This window comes from Dromiciops gliroides, chromosome 5 (assembly GCF_019393635.1).
Source record: "Dromiciops gliroides isolate mDroGli1 chromosome 5, mDroGli1.pri, whole genome shotgun sequence".
In the NCBI taxonomy this organism is placed as follows: Eukaryota; Metazoa; Chordata; class Mammalia; order Microbiotheria; family Microbiotheriidae; genus Dromiciops; species Dromiciops gliroides.
Window position 1 is genome coordinate 172,859,456 of NC_057865.1, and position 18,892 is coordinate 172,878,347.

Sequence of the window (18,892 nt, forward strand, 5' to 3'; positions counted from 1 at the left end):
TGTATGACATGCATTATGTCCATTTTTACTAGTAATAATTACCTTTCTCACTTCCTCATGTCTCCCTTTTATCATTCCCACCCCTTTCAGATTCTGCTGTCACCTCTGCTAAGAAGGTTAGTAGGGTTGTTCCCTTTTATGGTTTCCCTACCTAAAGCATTTTCTTTTGATGAAAGCTTCCTTTGATTCCCCTGTATTTCTTCATCCTTATGTGGATGTTTCCACATAGTTTCCAATAGGTTGTATAGAAGTCTGAGGAAAACATATTCTTTGAGCAAGTAAAAACAAAATATATGCTCATAGTTAGAACTGTTGGGGGGTCCTAAAGCAAGGCAGGTGGATGAAACTGTGCCATTTTTCAGTTCTTCACAGAGGATAGAGCCAACTTTTCATCCTTGGGTTTTCTTGTTCCTTTGCATCTACTTTTGCTGAACATATCCAAATTTGGAGCTTCCTTTGGTTTCCAAGAAAGTGAAAAATAAAGCTAGAAGCTGACATGCAAATTAACAGTTTTTCTTCCTCAGATTAATGTCGAACTGATTTACAAAGAGGAGAAGATTGTGGAATAATTTTTAAGAAGCCCTTATCCAAGGAGTCAGGAGATCCAGTATTTTGTCCCAATGCTATTGCTGACTTGCTGTGTGATTATGGGCAAGCCCCTGTGCCTATCTGATCCTCCCTTCTCTCATCAATAAGTAGGAGGGGATTCCCTTTCAGCTTTAGATATCGTGACTCTAAATGTCTTTGATAACCCTACTTCTGTTTGCCTTGAAGTTGCTTCTGCCTCTTCCATATTTCTGTCCTCACTTTGACTGCTCTTTGGAAAATGATAGTGACATACACACTCAGAGCAATGATTTCTATCATTTGAACTGTCCCTCAGAGGAATGTACAACGTAGAGAAAGTATAAACTCTTTGAAGTCATGGAATCCTCTTTTATTTGTACCTTTGTATTCCTAAGACTTAGCAAAGGGCCTGGAACATCATTGGAGCTTAATAGGTGCATAAATGGCACACAGAAGCTGCCTTCATTTTTTTTGCTCTAGTATTACTTGAATTACTTTCTGAATAGAACTAGATTCTCTGAATTCTATTCTCATCCCAAGTTGTTTGTGTGTCAGCAGTTGAATGATGCCATGATGCATTGATTGCAGTTGGAAGGGCAATTAGAGCTTTTTTGGAAGTTGAAAATATCAGCTGATCTGAGGACATTACCCCCTCCTTTCTCTCCCCTCCCATGTCAAAGAATAGAACTATTTTAAGGTCTAAAAATGGACCATGGCAGTTAGGAGGATCATTTATACAGCTCATGCATCAGAAAGTATTCTTAGATCTTTTGTTATTTTTATCCCATTAAGGGGGAAGTGGCCTACCACTTAAGGAAGTGGCTGATTTCACTTCCTGAAGGTAATTTGGCCTTCATTAATCTGACTTTTAAGTGAGCATTTACATAAAAGAAATAGGCCTTTTTCTTCAATTATTATTTATTGAGTGATTCATGGGTATGTAGCTTAAAGGGCTTGGGTTCAGGGCTAAAGAAAGGTGGCTTTAACATATATAGAGTGACTTTAATGAGATTAATTTCTTATGTGAAGATTCAGTGTGACACTGCTAAATCAGTATAGATAATAAAGCTCAAAATGGTTGATTCATTGATAAGGTTAGGGGAAAAAATGAAGTGAAGAATAGGATATAAACACATTCTTAGTTGCCCAGGAGAGTTACCTTTAATGCAAAATCCTTTGATCATAGTAAAATCTTACTTGTAGATCAATCTAAAAACGCAGTCTCAATGGTTAAGGAATGCATTGCGCAGTTGCAAAGCAAGCAGTGTTTATGTTATCCTTTCTAATCCCTTTAGCACTATCTTCCCAAGGATGATAAGATGTACAGTTGTTATAAGGGGAAAAGACATTAAAGAGGTTGCCTTACTGACCACCTTTGGGATTTGTGAGATTTTCAGTGTAGCAAGAGTCACTTCTCCATCTGGGTTTCATTAATTTAGAACTGTTTTTTGGGCAGTTGCTTCACTTGCAGGCATTTTTTGATTCATTATTTGATATTGCTTTTTTGCCAACTGAGTTAGATACTGGACTAGAACGATTTTTAATCAGTAAGCTTTGTTGAAAAATATGCTCTAAAAAACCTGTTCTTTTGCTTAAACTTACACGCCCATCAAATTATGGCAGACTTGAGCAAAGAAAGTCAGGGTTGAATAATAATTATAATAATTTTGTGCCTTTGAGAATACATTGAAAGTTCAAGGTAACTAATAATAATGGTAATGTATATATGTACATATGACCTGATTCATATTTCAGAGTGATTTTATCTATGTCAGTAGCTTTATTTAACTCTAGGTTAAGAGCACATACTCTGCTAAGTGATGTATTTAAAGCCTTTCACAATCTGTCTCGAGTCTATATTTCTAGACTGATTATACATTACTCCCCCTCATGTACTCTGCACTCCAGCTTAACTGGCTTAACTGGCATACTTGCTGTTCCATATGTTCTTTACTCATCTTCCACCTTTGTACCTTCAAATAGGCTTCCTCCATGGAATATTTTCCCTCCTTTTGGGAACTTCTGGCTCCCTTCACGGATCAGTTCTGGTGCCACCTCTTTCTAGAGGCTGTCCTTGATTCCCTTACTTGTTTATCATCCTGTCCTTCCATCTCCAGTCACCGTGCATTTATTTTGCATAAGTCCTATATTTATTTGTCTGTGAAAATGTTCTATCTGCCCCTGTTCCTACAGAGCAAAAGCTGAATTTGTTCTTTGTTTGCACCCCCAGAACCTAGCAGTGTTTGACATGTTATCTGGGCTTAATAAATGCTTGTTACTTGATGGATTGATGCATTCAATCCTCAAACCATCTATTTTGTAATGAATCAAAGGTAGAAAACAAATGGATGGAAACTTCCTTATAAATAATTGGGACTAAGAATACCACTTTTTTGTTTTTGTTTTTGTTTTTTTAGTGAGGCAATTGGGGTTAAGTGACTTGCCCAGGGTCACACAGCTAGTAAGTATTAAGCATCTGAGGCCAGATTTGAACTCAGGTACTCCTGAATCCAGGGCCAGTGCTCTATCCACTGAACCACCTAGCAGCCCCAGAATACCACTTTTTTATAGGCTATCAAGCTATTACTGTTATGTTAGACATTTCCTATAAGAGTTATCTGGTTTGGGGGAGGGGTACAATTTAATTCATGATATAGTAGAGTCAGTATAATCATAACCATCTTATAATGGATTTTTACCATATAATTTTTGTTTCATTGGAGAAAATGAATTATGGCATTATTCAGTGTAGATAAATGCTGATTTTAAAAAATACTTATAAATATGAGGATCCATTTAAAGTGGTATCCATTCAGTGTGCCAAGCAAGGAAATTATTTCCCTATGGCTTTGTCTAGAAGAAATTTAGAGCACTGGTTATCAGCACAACTACATTACAATTGAACTTGCTATGTATTATAAATGATAAGATTTTCATGTCAGTGTTTCTAACATAGATGAATGGTGAACTTGAATAGTGGAATCACTCCCAATGAAAACAGGAATTATCTGCCAAATTAAACCTAGTACCTTTTTTGACATTGTGAAGGATTTGTATTGCCTAGTCCTTTGAGGAGCCCCATCCTTCAGATATACTGTTATTTTTTATAACTTCATTTCTCTTACTAGTGAAGAATGTTTAGATTTGTGTAATTAATGACTTTGCTTCTTTCCAATGCAGGCTTGCAGCCTCCTGTTCCAGAGTACATTGTTGATGTAGAGTCTATGGACATCTTCCCAGTTGGCTGGTGTGAAGCAAATGCTTATCCCTTAACTCCACCACACAAAGCAGTTTGTAAGTATAGTCAGTACACCTAGTTGTGATAGAGCTTATCCCAGTTTTGAAGTAATTGTCATACCAAGTCTTAAGATCAGTTGATTTCCCAGAGAGCTAAAGAATTCTCACTTTTTTTCATTCATCCCTATAACATCCAGGAGTAATTATTGGCCATTTCTCAAGTTGCAAATGGGGGAAGTGAGGAGAATAAGCATTTATGTGGTACCTACTATGTGCCAGGCCCGATATTAAAAGCTTTTCTAAATATTATAAAATTACACAGCCATCAGAAATTCTGATTCCATATTTAGTGTCTCTGTCCAGTTTGTAGATTTGAAAGGTTCTAAGTTAAATCTATATCTTTACTTCATATTTTTACATTATGGCTGTTGGGAAGGGGATACTTTTTCTCACAAGGTTTTCTTGAAAAGATTCATAATTGGTTCCAATTATTTACCAACTTACTGTAAACAATTGGTTAACCGGATGCTTAACAGAGAGTCATCAATAAGATTTGTCATTCTTGGACATGGTGAAGCTGGTTTGTTTCAATGTATTCGACTGTGTCAAAATTAAGGCAATTGAATCTTGCATTTTCTTCCTGGTCTGTGTATTGCAGAAGGGCATACTGCAAGGCCTCATGTTTAATGTCTTTAGGTTAAGAATGCTGCAAGAAATCTCCAACAAAAGATACTTACTACAAAACTGAAATACTTGAAAACTATTTTCATCATTTCATGGGTGCTTGATTTTGGCAAAAGATTCATGCTGATCTGGCATGTTAGAATTGCCTAAAAAAAAAAAAACTAAAGAAAATGCATACTTTTTTGTTATTCCCAGTGTGCTTTCCATGCCTTTCAGAGATCACAAAATGACATCATTCAAGCATGGAAGGGGACCTTGGAGATGTAGTTCTGTTCCTTTGTCTGATTCATTGAAGAAATGGATGATCAGAGAGGTTGACTAGCTTGCCAAAATCACACAACCAATAAATGACCATCGGGCCTAGAAACCAGATCTCCTCTGAAACCTAATTTAATTGTCTTTCTCTTCTGCCACATACCTTCATATTTTATAGGAATTAGGAACTCCCTGAAAAAAAAAAAAAAGAGCTCACATTGATGACACTTGGCTATTTCCAAAATGCAGAGAAACATCAGATGGTGCAGTGAATAGAGTGCTAGGCTTGGAGTTCAAATCTAGTCTCAGAAAACTCTTGGCTGAGTAAAGTCACTTAAACTCTATGTTTCCTATATTTTCAAATGTATGCAGTATACATGAGTACCTGCCACATGCATTTTAATTCTGAAAATTTTTCATGAGCAAAAAGATCATTGCATTATAGAGGGAACATATACACAATCTTGGTATAAAGTGGCTTCTGTGTGTGTATTTATTTTTTTCATGTACTGAGCTTCTAATACCAAAGGAAGTCAGGCACATAAGGGAGAGTTTGGGCATAGAAGATATATGAATAGTAGTACCTCAGCATTTAGGGAGGGGCAATAGGGTAGAAATTAGATTTAGACCATATTATACTAAGATAAGCTCCAAATGCATATGTGACTTAGTTATAAAGGTCACATTATCAACATGTTACAGGAACGTGGAAAAAATTACCAATCAGAGCTATAGATAGAATAATAGTTCATGACTAAAAAAATAATAAAAACATTATTATTACACAGGTCCAGTTTCCAGAATTACTGCATAGGTTCTCCTTATCGAAGGTTTTCCCTTCAACCTTTTTCTACACAAAAATGGATACTAGCCTCAATTCACCTATGCAAAGTGCTTTACATATTCTGATTTAATTCTCATGACAACCCTATGAGGTAAATGCTATTACCCCCATTTTATAAAGGAGGGAACTAAGCCTGAGAAAGATGAAGTGACTTGCCCAGAGTCATAGAACTCACAACTGTCTGAGATGGAATTTGAACTCTGATCTTTCCTGAGTCCAAATCTAATGTTATTGCCCACTATACCACTTGAACGTCCTCAGAAACTACTAACTAGTTTTTATAACTGTAACAAAGTTGCCTACCTTTTCTGGGCCTATTATATGATAAAAAAAAAATTAAAAAGCAGAAATAATGACTGGGGTCAAAAGGCTTGCATCCTAATGGAGAGACAGTACATATAGGATGTCCCCTATAAGTGAATGGAGGGCAGCTAGGTGGTTCAGTGGATAAAGCACCGGTCCTGGATTCAGGAGGACCTTAGTTGAAATCTGACCTCAGATACTTGACACTTACTAACTGTATGACCCTGGGCAAGTCACTTAACCCTCATTGCCCCACCAAAAAAAAAAGTGAATGGAAAACCCAGGTCGTTTTTAGGGCACAGTTGCAAACTGGATGATGGATGTTCAATGGTGGCCAATAATTATCTTTCTGTCTGGCTTTCTGTATCAGAAATTCACAATGCCTTCCCTACCATGCTTTATTTTAAAACCTTTACAACTGTTGCCACACTCAGAGACTGAAAACGGAGTCCTTTTTTAAGAGTTGGTTTCTTGTCTTCAAGTGTGCCATAATTCAGCTCTCTTTCCCAGGGATGATTCTTAGATGTGGGAATATGTTACTGAAAGCCATAAAGGAATCTTCATTTTCAGGAGTCCTTACAAATACAAAATCAGCTCAATTCAATGAACATTGATTAAATATCTGCTATGCACTTAAAAGGCAATGTCCTAGGCTCTAGGCACCTACAGAAAGATTTGCTAAGATACCCTCTAAAGGGGTAAAATGACTATGATATAAGGAGAAATGTTACTGAAAATGAGATGTCTGGTCAAGGGGCTGTAAGAAATTTAACCAGATAGAAGATCCCTTGGGGAGGACAGGGCCTAGCAAAGGCTTCATTGAGAATATGGCAACTGAGTTGGGTCTTGAAAGAAGGTAGGGATTTCCCTGGCTGGGGATGTGAGAAGATGGAATTATATGGGTGGAGGAAGCAAATGGGAAACACATGGATATGGAGATAACAGAGGAATAAGGGTATGGGCTACAGAGAGTGGACGGAATGTAGAATAATGTAAAGGGAAATAGTGTAGGATAGGACTGGTCAGATTACTTGGTGCCTGAATATAAAAGCTCTTGTGTAACAAGATAAGGGAGTGATACTTTCTTCCCTGGGCAGTGGGAAGCACCAGGCTAGTTAGAGGTGTGCTGGGGTCACACTAGTGCAGTGGGAAGATTATGTGAGCCACAGTGTGAAGAGAGGAAAGCTGGTTGTAGAAGATGAGTTAGGGGGCCTTTGCAGTAAGTACTGCAGGTGAGAGATAACAAGGGCTTGAAGAAACAGAGCAATTGCAGTGAATGGTGGAGGGGCAGTTAGGCTTGGAAACAAAAGAGGTGTGGAGTATGAAGTGGCTTTTGAATTTCCTCCCGTTGCCATCTGAGAAACCCCCTCTCTTGCAGCAGGCAGCACCACCACCACCTTGCTGGGGTTTTAAGATGAGGAGAATCAGTTCATCCCTAACAGCTGGTGTTTTTGCCTGAGTGATGGAGTTTTCTCACGTCATTTCTAAAGCTTTGCCTTTATAGACAATCTCGGATTTCACCATTGTGGGCTCTTTCCCTAACTTGATCCACATTTAGTTTCTCACTAAATTTGGTGTGTTTAGAGCTGACACTCCTCTGTGAAAGTAAAAGACCCTAAAGCTGTTCTGAGTGAAGAGGCTATATAAATTAAAGGTGAATGCGATAGTATTTTCCCACATTATTGCAACTTTCTGTGTCTAGTGTCGAGTTCCCTAATCTTATTAACAGGCATTGATTGTTAGAAGTTATAAGTGAATCTAGAGTTTCACCAAATTTAGAGTATTTTTTGGTAATGGACACAACACGAAGTATCGAAATGAGGGGTTCTATTGACTACTTTAATCACCTCCAGATCCTGTCTTGTTACTACTGATTTAATTTCTGACAAATAAGCTAACATTGAGGTTAGCAGGACCATAAGATCAAAGAGACATATCTGCAAGGGACCTTAGAGGTCATCTAGGCTAACACTCAGCTGAAGAAACTGAGGGCTAGATTCCTTAGTGATAAGCATCAGAGGCAGATTTTGAACCCAGATCTTTTCATTCTAGAATCGGTCCTCTTTCCCTTGAATGATACTGCTTCTCACAATATGGTATATTAGATAGGAGGCTGGCACTCCAGGGATAGGAAGAAATGGGTTCAACTCAAGGCTCCAACACATACTGCTTTTGTGACCCGATATAAATCACTTTAATCTTCTCAGTGCCCCATGCAACTGTCTAAAAAATAGAGGGTTTCCAGCTTCAAACAATGTGTGTGCCTGCATTGAGAGAGGGAGTTGACACACCAAGAACTCCCTACATCACTGACATCAGAGGTCCAGACGGGAAAAAAGAAAGCTTATAGTTAATAATCTAAAGTATATTACACTTTTCTCCAATTTTCACAGCTTTTCATGTGTTGGAATTAGTTCCTGTTTATTTAGGGGGAGATGTAGTTGGTTTATGCCAAAATTAATGTGTCAGGAAGTGATGGTCTAATTTTATTAAGGTGAAAAATAGACAGTAATAAATCTAAATGAAAAGGGTTATTTGCAGGAAAATATCTTCACATGTGAAAAAAAAATCTTTCTGTTTATGTTAATATTTGACAGCCAAATTTACAATGCATCAGTCAGTCCCTTTTAAAGAATAAAATGTGTTTTAGTTAAAAATCATACCTAATTGAGATTATAATATTGTAGAAACAGTATTCAGGCTTTAGAGTTTTTGTAGAAAAAATCATGCTGGGTAGTCTTGCTTGCAACAAATACAGTGTATTTCTACATGGTACAATATCTGTGAGTTTTTTCACTGCCTTTTCTTAAAAGAGCATTTAAAATATAGCACACCATGCAGTGATAACATTAAATGTATTCTGTCTTGTTTAGAACATGTTTCTGATGAGTTAAAAACTTATTTTTATACAAAAAGAAATTAATATATGATTGCAGCCATTTCTCTTTTAAAAATGCTACCTTAAGGGCATTGTATTTTTATAATAGACACTTTCTTAAGATACAGTTGCCCAAATGTCAGAATAACACAGCTCTTTTTTTTTTTCCTTTTTGCCTGCTTTCTAGTACAAAAGAAGAGAAAGATTGCGGTCGTACAACCAGAAAAACAGTAAGTCCCCCCCGCAACCCACACTATTGATATTTCTTCCTATGAGGGATGTTGTAAGGAACAGTTAAACTGAAGCTGCTATAGGGGGCTGGTAAAACAACTAGTTTGCTACCACATCTTTTTCTTCCTTCAATCAAAACCTGCTAATTTAACCTGCTAGTGCAAGACATTCTGCTGGGCTCTTCAGGATCTAGAATATTTAAAGCAAAAGGCCCTTTGCACGTGGAATTACAGCATCCCAGAGTGGTTAGGGACTTTGTTAGGTAGCTCCTGTATTGCACCTTTGCTCCTTCCAGATCTTATTACATTGAATAGTCTGGTGGTGCCACACCCCTCTTGTATGTACGAAGTAGATTTTCTTTTGGCCTCAAGTGAAAGATTTCCATTTTACCGTAATACATTTTGTCTTGTTCACCTGCTGTGCTCTTTTGTGGATTCTGACTCTGTTAGCCAGTATGTTAGCTATCCTTCCAAGCTTTGTGACATCTGTAATTCCAATAAACATGCCATCAATTGAGCCCCAGAATTGAACAAGAAAAGAGCAGACTGCATTGCTTTGGAGAAACTATAGACTTCTTTTGTTGACCTCACCCCAGGCTTCGCATGAAGGCGAAGGACTGTATTTTCAGTACTAGCCTTTTACTGGTGTTGCTCTGTGGCAGAAACACTTGGAATTCCACTGCCTTAGAAGAACTAAAAATGAGTGGCACAGAAGGCAGTGGGGAGGCCCATGGTGAATATAGGCAAGCTACGCCTAACCTAGAGCCTAGGAACACCGAAGAGATAAGTGTCAGGAAGAGGTGAGCTAGTTATGTGGCAAGAGTGCAGGATGGTGGGTGGACAGTCAGAATGCTCTTTGGGTGGCTCCCCTGTGAAGTTCTGGGAGGAAATATACAGATTTGAGAGTATGCTGGAGCTTCCATTCAAATTATGGGAGATAATTTGTGCATCTAGGAGGATACGGCTGCAGAGGACAACCAGGTGGTGCACTGGGAAGAGCACTGGGCCAGGAATCAGGAAAACCTGAATTCAAATCTGGCCACAGACACTTACTAGCTGTATGACCCTGGACAATTCACTCAACCTCTGTCTGCCTCGGTGTCCTCATCTTCAAAATGGGGGTAATAATAGCACCTTCCCTTGAGGGTTGTTGTGAAGATCAAATGAAATACTATTTGCACAGACCTGGCACATAGTAAGTGCTATATAAATTTTACCTATTGTTATTTAAATGGAAGAAATAGGAAAAATGTCAAATCCAAAGAGTTACTAGGGTTACAATGGCAGGTCAGATGTCAGTAACCTGGAGTCTGGAGGGAATAGCCATAAGGCAAATAGTAAGAATTGTTGGATCTTAGGGAGCAGTGACAAAACATATGGTAATGCTCATTCATTCAGTTCACTGTTTTTCTACTTAAAAATCAGAGACATTGTGGTTGAGAGCCAACCTCAGAATCAAAAGATAAGGGAGTTAGATTTGGTGGTTTATTACTGTTGTGACCTTGGGCAAGTCCTCTAACCTCTCCATGCCCTAGAGGATTCTATAAAACCGTAAATCATAAGAGAAGGTGCCAACTGGTAGAAAAAATTCCCTCACCTGGCAGTTGTTCCCCATGTCAATGAAATCACAAATCTAATTCTTATCCATATCCCTTAATTAGACTTAGAAGATTCTAGGCAGATACATTTTCTTAAAAAACCTTGTTCCATTAGCCTTCATCCCTGTCCAAGATGCTGTAATTCCCATTTTGATCCATGATCCAGAAATCCAAATCCATTTATCAGGTACCACTTTCCAAATCCACCATTCTCTCATAAAGTCTTTGCCAATAGTGGTTGGGGGGGGGTATACACTATCCTTGTTCCTAAGGTCTTTGGTTTCTTGCCTAAGGCTTCATAATCTTTAGAATTTTTCTAGGGTCTGGCATTATCATGAATCACTGAAAATAGGTACTTGTCAGTAAGTCTGACAGTGTTAGGAAAAGTCCTGGTCCCTTTCTGGATAAATGCATGCCCTAGGAAGAAAGTGGAACTCCTTCCCGTTGCTATCAGATCAGCAAAGTTTTCTTCATGCATAACTCATCTCTTCCTCTGACTTTTACTGGATGATATGGTCTTGGGCTTCTTCCACATCATCCTTCTTTGAAGGATGAGCAGCTACTTCTCCTTAGAGTAGCTAGCTCCCTTATCTTTCAGAGTAACCTCATCTCTTTTTTTTTAGCTCCAGATATTCAGTGTTCTTCCTTCTCTTTCCCCTTTATTTTCCTCCCTCTCACTTCCTGAAAAAGATCAGAAGAAAACTTCTGCCTTTCAAGCTCTTTTTTTTCTGTTTACAGACTTGAAGCTCTTTTTCATCCTCCTTTATAGGATCACTTTATTCTCTCTGATCACTTGGAGTGCAAAGGAGCATCCTCTAAGCCCTTTTCAATTTCCATTTTAGAAGGGAGACAAGCCTTCAGTTGGAGCATAGGTAGCAGTTCTTTGACCATGACAGAAAGACCAACATCGATCTCACAGTGTCAATGTCATTACAGTAACGTCCTTGCTTTCTGTACTTCATGTAATTAAGTTTCTGTCTTTTGTTTAAAAAGCTTACATTCTGCTAACTTTTAAAGTCAGCCACCAAAATATATGCAGATTATACTAAATAAGGATGGATGACTGGTAGAGGCTCCCTATACCTTTTTTGTTTGTTTGTTTGTTTGTTTCTTTTTTTGGGGGGGAGGCAATTGGGGTTAAGTGATTTGCCCAGGGACACACAGTTATGAAGTGTTAAATGTCTGAGTCTGGATTTGAACTCAGGTCCTCTTGAATCCAGAGCCAGTACTCTTATCTACTGTGCCACCTAGTTGCCCCTTCCCTATACCTTTTACTTGCTAAATGATTCTCTGAATACTGAATAAATAATAATGAATGTTTTTAATATAATAATAATTTCAAGCTTCAAGCATAAGGACTGTGATTTCTGAATTACATGTCCCCAGTCCCTAGCACCATGCCTTCCTTGCACATGGTAGTTGTTGAACTACATTGAATTGTTGAATTGAATTTCTTGAAATAGACCATTCAAAGCAATCCCTGTCATGTTCCCCTAATAATTTAAGTTTTTCTCATCCTAGAACTCAGTTAAATTAATATGAAATGCCTCATGTGTATAATAATGGTAGGTGCAGAGATAGACGCAGAGTTTAGGTAAGACATGACTCCTGTCCTCATGGGTCTTACAGTTCAGTAGAGGCCTGTGGGATTCAGCTGCAGTAGAAAGTAATATGTAATAAATGCATTAGAGAGTTTTACATTACAGAACTGGAACAGAGTCTTTTATGGGATCCGAAGGGAGAAAAGGTCAAAACAATGGAAACAATATGCTTTGCATTATGGGCTTATTGAGAGAGGCCAAAAGTACATTTCTTCATTCACCAGGTCACATTTCAAATCAGGCTTCAAAGTCTCCTTTCCTCTTGTCAATTTATTTTTCCAAGTAAAATGTCATTATATTTTTGAAAAAATCAGCTCCGTGCTGCATAGCAGTTCTGAGAAAAAAAAAAAGCAGAGATGACTTGATTGACAACAATTGGTTGGAAGAGGGTAAATTTGGCCTCTGGTATCCGGCATCAGAATTCTTTTTATTATTAATAGGGGCAGCACAGCAAGCAGTGTGACATGGCAGACAAAGGACTGACCTCTGAGTTAAGAGGATCTGGGTTCAGGGTGTGCCTCTGAAACATTTTAGCTGTGTGACCTTCAGCAAGTACCTCTTAGTGCCCCAGCCAGCTCTAAGGCTATAAGTGGCAGTTACGTTGCCAGTATTTATCAGTGGAGAGAGTTTCCATACTAACCAGGTCTCCTGCATTGATAAAATAATGGATAAGGTCCCAAAAAGGGGAGGGGGGAGGGAAGGCAAGTCATGCATGTGCATGATTTCACATGCATGTGATTTCAATCAATCGATATTTATGAAATGTCTACCATGTACCAGACAATTGTGAGAAGCACTGGGGATACAAACATAGGTGAAAGATAGCCCCTGCCCTTAAAGAACTCACATTCTAATAGGGGGGGATATTCGTCTACTTCCATTTTAAACTATTAAACCTTAAAACTGCACTAAGATTTTTGGGACACCTTGTATAGGTAAAGTATTCTGTTGCTTTTTACATATTTATTTCCCTCAACTATTTTTTGTGGCAGAGAATTGTTTAAAAGGATATAACTGAAATGAGGGGGAGGCCTGGTCTTCAGGGCCCCCTTTTTTTCCTGGTGTTTCTTGTGATATTAGGGATCAAAGGGTAAAGGGATTATATCCTGTGATAGCAAAATTATCCGTAAGAGTTTCTAATAAGCCATTGAACAATCGTAATTGAAGCGTGTGAAACAGGATCATATACCCAATCTGTGTCTTTATGTCCCAATTTTGAAGCAGTTTCATAACATTATGTTTCATAATAGGTTTTACAGTATTATTGATTAGTTATGTCTTACTAAGCCCTATAAAACAGATTAGTTTTGCCATCTCCATTTTACTTTAGAGAGAATTGACATGAAGAGTAATATTAAATGGTTTTCCCACGTTTAGGAATCGGTGTTCCTGCAAAGGCAGTAAAAAAAAAAAAATACCCATTGAGACCTTTGGAAATCCTCAGATTTATGTAATTATATACCAACATTTATTTTACTTAAGAGCATGAATAGCCTTTAAACAAAAACCAGCAATGAAAAAACATATTCCCGAAGTCTTCATCTTCCCTACAGAGAAGTGGTTCTTAAGGGATAATACTTAACCATCTTGACCAGCCCACAGGGTCCCTCCAAGTATTCTACAAAGTGTGGCTTTTTTTTTAACTTGACCTTTGATTTAATTGGTATGGGAAACTCCCAGTTAGAAAGCTCCCTCTATCACTGCAGATCAACAACTACTGTTTTTCAGTTTATCGTTTTAGAGCTAGTTTCCCCTTGGCTTCTGAGAAGTCACAGAGAGAAGCTCGGTCTGAATTCTGGATTATTCCAATAGGCTGATGGTGGGTCTGCCTTCCTCAAGTCTCGCCCCACTCCAATCCGTCTCGCCCCACATCCAATCCACTAAAATGACTTTCCTAAAGCTCAAGTCCAACCACGTCATCCCATCTACTCAAAACCTCCAGTGACTCCTTATTGCCTCCAGGAACAGATACCAAGAACTCTGTTTGGCATTCAAAGCCCTTCATCACCCAGTCTTCTCTTGCCTTTCCAGTCTTCTTACATCTTACTCCCCAACATGTACCCTTCAATCTGTGACTCTGACCTCCTGGATGGTGCGCAAACAAGACTCTCTCAACCCTGGCTGTCCCTCATGCTTGGAATGCTCTCCCTCATCCACTTCTCTCTACTGACCTGCCTGGCTTCCTTTAAATCCCAACTAATACCCCACCTTTTACAGGAAGCCTTCCCCGCCTCCTCAAGTGCTGTTCCTTTTATTTGATTTCCTATTTGTCCTGTATATAGTTGGCTGTGTATGTATTTGTTTGCATGCTGTCTCCCTCATTAAACTGTAAGCTCTTTGAGGGCAGGTGCTCTCTTTTGTCCTTTTTTGTATCCCCGGGGCTTAGCACAGTGCCTGGCATATTAGGCACTGAATAAATGCTTCCTGATAGATTGAACCCAGGTCTTCTTGATTCTGAGGCAAATTCTATCCACGACACTACAGTGCCCTCCATAACAGTTCTCAGATACTGACGGTAATGACAATATCTATGGCTTATATTTGGACTTGAATCAGTCAGAGTTTTACTGAATGTAAAATAGACTTGACATAATTAGTGTCTTATCAGAAGCAACATAGCATTTCCAATTTATTGTGGCAAATCTAACGGCAGCAAACGAGAGCGTGCAGATGACAGGCTCCTTTTATTACTGCAGGGTGGTTTGTGGATTAACACTGACGGCGGACAAGTCCTCTAAATTTAACTTTTCAGAAATTATTACTCACACTGCTCCAAGATGCAAACATCCCTTCTTGCTAGCAGTAGGGTGGCCACAGGTTTTTCTCTTAATCTCATGCAGTAGATTAATAATCATAGTTTGCTTTTACATAGCATTTTAGGATTTACAAAGGACTCTCTATACCTTATCTCATTGGAGCCTCACATTAACTCAATTACATAGGTTCTACAGGTATTCCCATTTTACAGAGGGGGGTACTGAGGTTCTTGTTGAGTGACTGGTTCTTGGGGTTGATGGGGGGGTTTGAAGTTGGGTCTCTTCTGACTCCAAGGTCAGTATTCTTTCCAGTAAGCAGGTAATAGGAAGGCATGGTTCTCCTAATTAAGCACGAGGTCCAAAGCAGGGTTTGTTTAGTTTTGTTGTGTTCTGTTCTTTATCAACAGATTGCCATCCACAGTGCCTGTTGAGAAAATACCTCATGACCTTTGTTCATTTCCTCAGCCAGATACAACAGGTGAGTTAAGCCAGACTGTGCCTAGCTGCTGTCTTGTTCCTTGATTCTCTGGATAGCAGGTAGTTTTTAAGTGGATCCTAATGTCTCCCTCATCTTTACAACTGGTTCTTTTTCTTCAGAGATTACTTGGATATTTTTCTTCCTTATTTCCTCAATGGTTAAATGAATGCCTTTCTCCTTTTCTATCACCTTCTGGTCAGTACCTGTGTTAATTTTTGTCTACCAATACACATTTTTACCAGAGAATGATAGATTCTTTGATTATTAGATTGATTGATTTCTATTATTCCTTCGACTTGACTGTGTTTGAGAATTGGTAATAGGTTCCATGGGTTTGTGAGGTGGGGGAGGTGTTTTTTCTTTGGAAAAAATTAACATGAGGTTCTTTTTTTGGAAATCTTACTTCATTTTCTGAAAATGCTACAGTATGCTACCCTTTGTTAATCTACAAAGATAATAGTGATGGTTGTGTATTAGTAATATTTGGTTAAGAAACACTTATCTGTCAAATAAAAAAATCAACTTGGAATTCTCTGAGGTTCAGAAACTTAGGATCTTACATTTTAAGATTTCTGAGTTTAAAAGCTGCAAGACATTGAAAGAATGCCTTTATCTGAAGCTATCTTTGTATTAAAAGGCATAATTTTATGGGTAGACTTACTAAAATTATTTTTTCTATGAAGGTCTTGGCAGGGTTAATCCTACTGAAGAATTTTCATGTAAATGCAAAAGCCAGCTTAATAATCTTACCAGTTGTGTCGAATTCAGTCTAAAGAATGGTTCAAACAACCATGTCAGCTACTTTTTTATAGTCTATAATTGTTCTTTTACTCCCTTTTTCCTAGATGCAGGAAAATAACATTTATACCTCTACCTTTTGTGTCCTTTGTTGAATTCTTCATGAGAACAAACCTTCCTGAAATCTGTTAACACTTCCATCTCCAACTGGAAGTCATTTGAACTGAAACATCAGTGATATTCATTCAGAATTTAGAATTGATTTAAATCTCTTCAGCCAGGCTTTAGCTAATAACTTAATTTTTTCTGCAAATTATAAGAGCTTGCTGGAGACAAGCAGTAAACTTACCTAATGAGGTACAACTTTTAGCTGCTATACATATACATGTCAAAGAATACTACCCTTTATAATTATTCAGAAAATAAATTTTGCCTGTTGGCATTCTTCCAGGGACTTAGAGCTTTTAAATTGAGAATTTTTTGTTTTTATTTTAAATGCCAGCTTATGACAAAGAAATATTAACTGACTTGACCCTGTCTTTTAATAATAATAACAGTAACACTAATTAACATTTATGTAGTAAATTAAGGGTGTACAAAATGCTTTTACATATATTATCCTATTTGATCATTAGAATAATACTGTGAGGAAGGTGGGTTAGTGGTACCAAACCTGGAGCTCTACTATAAAGTGGCAGTCATCAAAACTATCTGATACTGGCTAAAAAATAGAGTGGTAGATCAATGGAATAGGCTAGGCTCAGGAAATACAGTAGTAAATGACACTAGTAATGTAGTGTTTGATAAACCCAAAGACTCCAGCTTCTGGGATAGGAACTCAGTATTTGACAAAAACTGCTGGGAAAACTGGAAGATAGTATGGCAGAAATTAGGCATAGACCAACATCTTACACCTTATACTAAAATAAGGTCAAAATGGATACATGATTTAGACATAAGAGGTGATACCATAGGTAAATTAGGAGAGAAAGGAATAGTCTACCTATCAGATCTTTGGAAAGGAAAACAGTTTTTGACCAAACAAGAGATAGAGTATATTATAAAATGCAAAATGGATGATTTTGATTACATTAAATTAAAAAAATTTTGTACAAACAGAAGCAATGCATCCAAAATTAGAAGGGAGGCAGAAAGCTGGGAAACAATTTTTGAGGCCAGTACTTCTGATAAAGGCCTCATCTCTAAAATATATAGGGAACCAAATCAAATTTATAAGAACCCAAGTCATTCCCCAATTGAGAAATGGTCAAAGGATATGAACAGGCAGTTTTCTGATGAAGAAATCAAAGCTATCTATTCCCATATGAAAAAATGCTCTAAATCTCTAATGATTAGAGAGATGCAAATAAAAACAACTCTGAGGTACCACCTGACACCTATCAGATTGGCTAAAATGACAAAAAAGGAAAATAATAAATGTTGGAGAAGCTGTGGGAAAATTGGAACACTAATGCATTGTTGGTGGAGCTGTGAACTGATCGAACCATTCTGGAGAGCAATTTGGAATTATGCCCAAAGGGCGATAAAGCTGTGCATACCCTTTGACCCAGCAATACCACTTTTGGGTCTTTTTCCCAAAGAGATCATGGAAGGGGGAAAGGGACCCACATGTACAAAAATATTTATAGCTGCTCTTTACGTGGTGGCAAAGAATTGGAAGTTGAGGGGGTGCCCGTCAGTTGGGGAATGGCTGGACAAGTTGTGGTATATGAATACAATGGAATACTATTGTGCTATAAGAAACGATGAACAGGAGGAGTTCAGAGAAACCTGGAGGGTCTTGTGTGGGCTGATGATGAGTGAGATGAGCAGAACTAGAAGAACATTGTACACAGTAACATCAACATTGAGTGTTGATCTACTGTGATGGACTATATTCTTCTCACCAATGCAATGGCACAGAAGAGTTCCAGGGAACACATGATGGAAGAGGATCTCCAAATCCAGGAAAAAAAAAAAAAAAGAACTGCAGAGTATAGATGCTAAATGAACCATACTATTTCTTTTGATTTTGATGCTGTTGTTTTTTTTTTTCTATTTTGAGGTTTTCCATCATTGCTCTGATTTTTTTCTCTTATAACATGACTAATGCAGAAATAGGATTAATGTTATTATGTGTATATATGTATATATATAAAACCTATATCAGATTACCTGCTGTCTGGGGGGGGGGGAGGGAGGGAGAAAAATCTGAAATTGTAAAGCTTGTATAAACAAAGGTTTAGAACTATCTTTACATGTAACAGAAAAAAAATAAAATACTTTATTAATTAAAAAAAAAGAATAATACTGTGAGGTAGGTTTGATTATTGCCCCCATTTTTCAGACAAATAAACTGAGACTGAGCAAGGTTAAGTAATGAGGGTCACATAAATAGTAAATGTCTGAGCCAGAGTTTCAGCTCAGGTCCGACCGATTTCAAGTTCACCCCTCTCTCTACTATAAGAATCATAACTACATTTATAGAAAAACAATTTTTTCTAAAGCTTACAACTCTGTACCTGGATATTTTTCAAGTTTCTTTACGAGATTATGACCCGAATCCATACATCTTGATTTTTGCCCTGTCTTCTCTAAAACTCTCTAGGTACAAACATTCCTTTTTGAAACCAGTTCCCTTTTGAACTCTGGATTCCTCATAAGTCAGGATGTCTGATGACTTACTTCTTCACGGAGCTTTGCCAGCCCAATGAATTCACACG

General features: G+C 37.9%; 1 protein-coding gene across 4 annotated transcripts in view; it reads left to right on the forward strand.

Moving 5' to 3' along the window:
• Positions 1-18,892, forward strand: part of SFMBT2 (Scm like with four mbt domains 2) — a 317,891-nt gene that overhangs the window by 242,949 nt on the left and 56,050 nt on the right. For all 4 annotated transcript variants that reach the window (XM_043967955.1, XM_043967957.1, XM_043967958.1 and 1 more), the window contains exons 12-14: positions 3,748-3,861; positions 8,956-8,998; positions 15,361-15,431. In XM_043967955.1, coding sequence (XP_043823890.1) covers positions 3,748-3,861; positions 8,956-8,998; positions 15,361-15,431 — 228 coding nt within the window. The remainder of the gene's footprint in view (positions 1-3,747; positions 3,862-8,955; positions 8,999-15,360; positions 15,432-18,892) is intronic.